This window comes from Sinocyclocheilus rhinocerous, unplaced genomic scaffold (genome assembly GCF_001515625.1).
Source record: "Sinocyclocheilus rhinocerous isolate Xijiao unplaced genomic scaffold, SAMN03320098_v1.1 scaffold2985, whole genome shotgun sequence".
NCBI classification, from domain to species: domain Eukaryota; kingdom Metazoa; phylum Chordata; class Actinopteri; order Cypriniformes; family Cyprinidae; genus Sinocyclocheilus; species Sinocyclocheilus rhinocerous.
This window is the reverse complement of record NW_015661690.1, coordinates 241,034-243,732: the sequence shown is the minus strand read 5'-3', so window position 1 is coordinate 243,732 and position 2,699 is coordinate 241,034. Positions and strand designations below refer to the sequence as shown.

Here is a 2,699-nt window from a genome sequence, read left to right as displayed (position 1 = left end):
GAGCAGACACAACTTTTTCTAAAATTTTAGACATAAAAGGAAGATTTGAGATGGGTCTGTAATTTGCCAGTTCACTAGGATCTAGTTGTGGTTTCTTAATAAGAGGCTTAATAACCGCCAGCTTGAATGGTTTTGGGACGTGACCTAGAGATAACGACAAGTTAATAATATTGAGAAGTGGTTCTTCTGCTACAGGTAACAACTCTTTCAGTAATTTAGTGGGTACAGGATCTAATAAACATGTTGTTGGCTTAGATGCAGGGATAAGTTTATTTAGCTCTTCTTGTCCTGTAGTTGTAAAGCACTACAGTTTTTCTTTGGGTGTGACGAATGGAACTGTATTACAAGCATTCTGTCAAATCTCAGTCATGTGGTGTGACCAAATGCAGAAACTTGTAGAAAAACCAGAAAACAGAAAAATTATATCATAGAGAGGACCCATGACTGTGTGTCCAGGTCAATACGTCTCTTAAAATATCAGATAATTTGACCTTTTTATGAAAGGGCAAAGTTATTTTAGGCTGTAAAATGTCATGTGGTAGAAACCGCAGTCCTACAGTTCTCGCAACCTCTCATCTCATGGACTGTGATCTATCCAAACACACACACACAAGTGCACTCGTCTGACCTCGTCCACCGCCATTGTTCTCACACCGCTACAAACACTACGGTTTGATTTGATCCTGCTCTTTAACCACCGCACCTGCAGCTGCTCTTCCTCAGGAAGACGCTCTGTGTTTAAATGAGTTTGATGAAACAAATTAAATGCTGTATTTTTAGCCCATCCTTTTCTAGTAAAACAATCAAAAGAAGCTCTTGCCGTTTACGTTTTACATTACATTCTACATTTAGGATGAGGGTCATGGTGTATCAGCCCCCATCGCAGCTGGGGGGCGAGGTGGGACGCAGGAAGTACGTGCTTCCTGCTTGCAAGTGGTTTGTGCTCGCTTCAGTTTGTGCGCTCGTGCCGGTAGGAGAGAGCCAGGAATAAACAAACTAGTCACTTTACTAGTGTTAACCCTTTCTGTGCTTTATCCTAACAATGATCCACATGACTCAGACTCCATATCACAGTTCCTAAACCTCTGCCTTGAGTTAATCAGATCAATACACGGTCATCAGAGTGTCTGATTGAATGAATTTTTCTCTTCCCACAGCTACGCCATCACTGTTTGGTACTTTGATGCAAAAGAGCGTGCTGAAGCGAAGGAGAAGTACAGACTGGGTGAGTTTCGTACTTCTTAAAAGAAACTTGTGGCTTAGGCTGTTTTCTCACTACATGTTTTCATTTTGACTTAAGAGTTCAGTGTGTTTGGTTGGTGGGAACACAGATAGACATTGTAATATTTCAAAATATTTCAAAATTTTACAGTTTTTGCTGTATTTTGGATCAAATAAATGCAGGCTTGGTGAGCAGAAGAGAATTATTTAAGACAACATTAAAAATCTTACTATTGAAAAAACACTTGACTGACGTTATTTATTTTTATTTATTTGTTTATTTTTTTCAAAAGTAACAGTAAATACATTTATAATGCTGCCAGAGATTTCTATTTTTAAATAAATGCTGTTCTTTTGAACTTTCAATTAATCAAAGAAACCAGAAAAAATGGATGTATCACAGTTTACACAAAAATATTAAGCAACACAATTTCAGCATTGATTAAAAAACAAAAAAGGTTTGTAGTGGCTGAAAATTCAGCTTTGCCATCAAAGGAATAAATGACATTTTAAAATATTTTTTGTTATTTAAGTTATTTTAATTTGGAACAATAATTAAATAATACATACAGACTTGGTGAACATAAGGGGCTTCCTTCAAAAACATAAAAAAATCTTACCGACTACAAACTTTTGAATGGTAGTGTGTACAAAACAATTATTGATATAAATAAGTATGCAGTTTTGAGTTAAGGTATATTCAGCTGCATTTTACTTCATATGCTAGATAACCATAACCTATTTTTTAGGGCTGGGTAAAAAATATTGATATTTCGATATTAATCGATTCTCATTTTTACAGAACGATATCGATTCTTAAATCCCAAGAATCGATTAGTCTAGCCTGTTTTCAGTTAATGGGCGGAACGTTGAAGGGCACTTCCCACCCAATATATCGCAATAAGTATTGTGCTTTGGTACTTTTAATATGAAGCAAAGTCTCCGATTTCAAATTCTGTCCATTGTATTGCAATATTCAAACAATAAATGTCGTTTTGGCTTTAATATGAAACAAATTCTCAGATTTCAAATTCTGTCCATTGTATTGCAGTATTCAAACAATAAATGCCGTTTTGGCACTGTTTAATGTGGAGTGACAAATCGCTGTAGCGCCTCAGTTCAACAGACGCAGCAGCGCATAGCGCACGTGAACTAATCATCTCCTCCACATTAATACCTGTTTCAGCACAAAATAAACATGACTAAACATCCGAAGGTAAGTTAAAAGAAATAGTACAACTTTACAAGCCGTATCCTGTCTCAAGTAATCACTCAATCAGTGTTTCAGCCACGCAAAGACAATATAACGTCTTGTAAACAATGTCACGTAACGTCACATTTACCTCAGAAAAAAACAAGTTATTCGGTGACCATAAACTCATTAGTCAGATAGAAAAATAAACTGTAGAGAGGGGCATTTTGCTTAATATATGCACACATATTCATTATAAATTTTACTGTTCTTCAATGTTTAATTT

The 2,699-nt window shown here is 35.9% G+C and overlaps 1 protein-coding gene across 1 annotated transcript in view; it reads left to right on the top strand.

Annotated features, from left to right (window-relative positions):
- LOC107726506 (egl nine homolog 2-like) overlaps positions 1-2,699 on the top strand; it is an 8,073-nt gene that overhangs the window by 3,670 nt on the left and 1,704 nt on the right. The window contains exon 4 of the mRNA XM_016536116.1: positions 1,158-1,225. Coding sequence (XP_016391602.1) covers positions 1,158-1,225 — 68 coding nt within the window. The remainder of the gene's footprint in view (positions 1-1,157; positions 1,226-2,699) is intronic.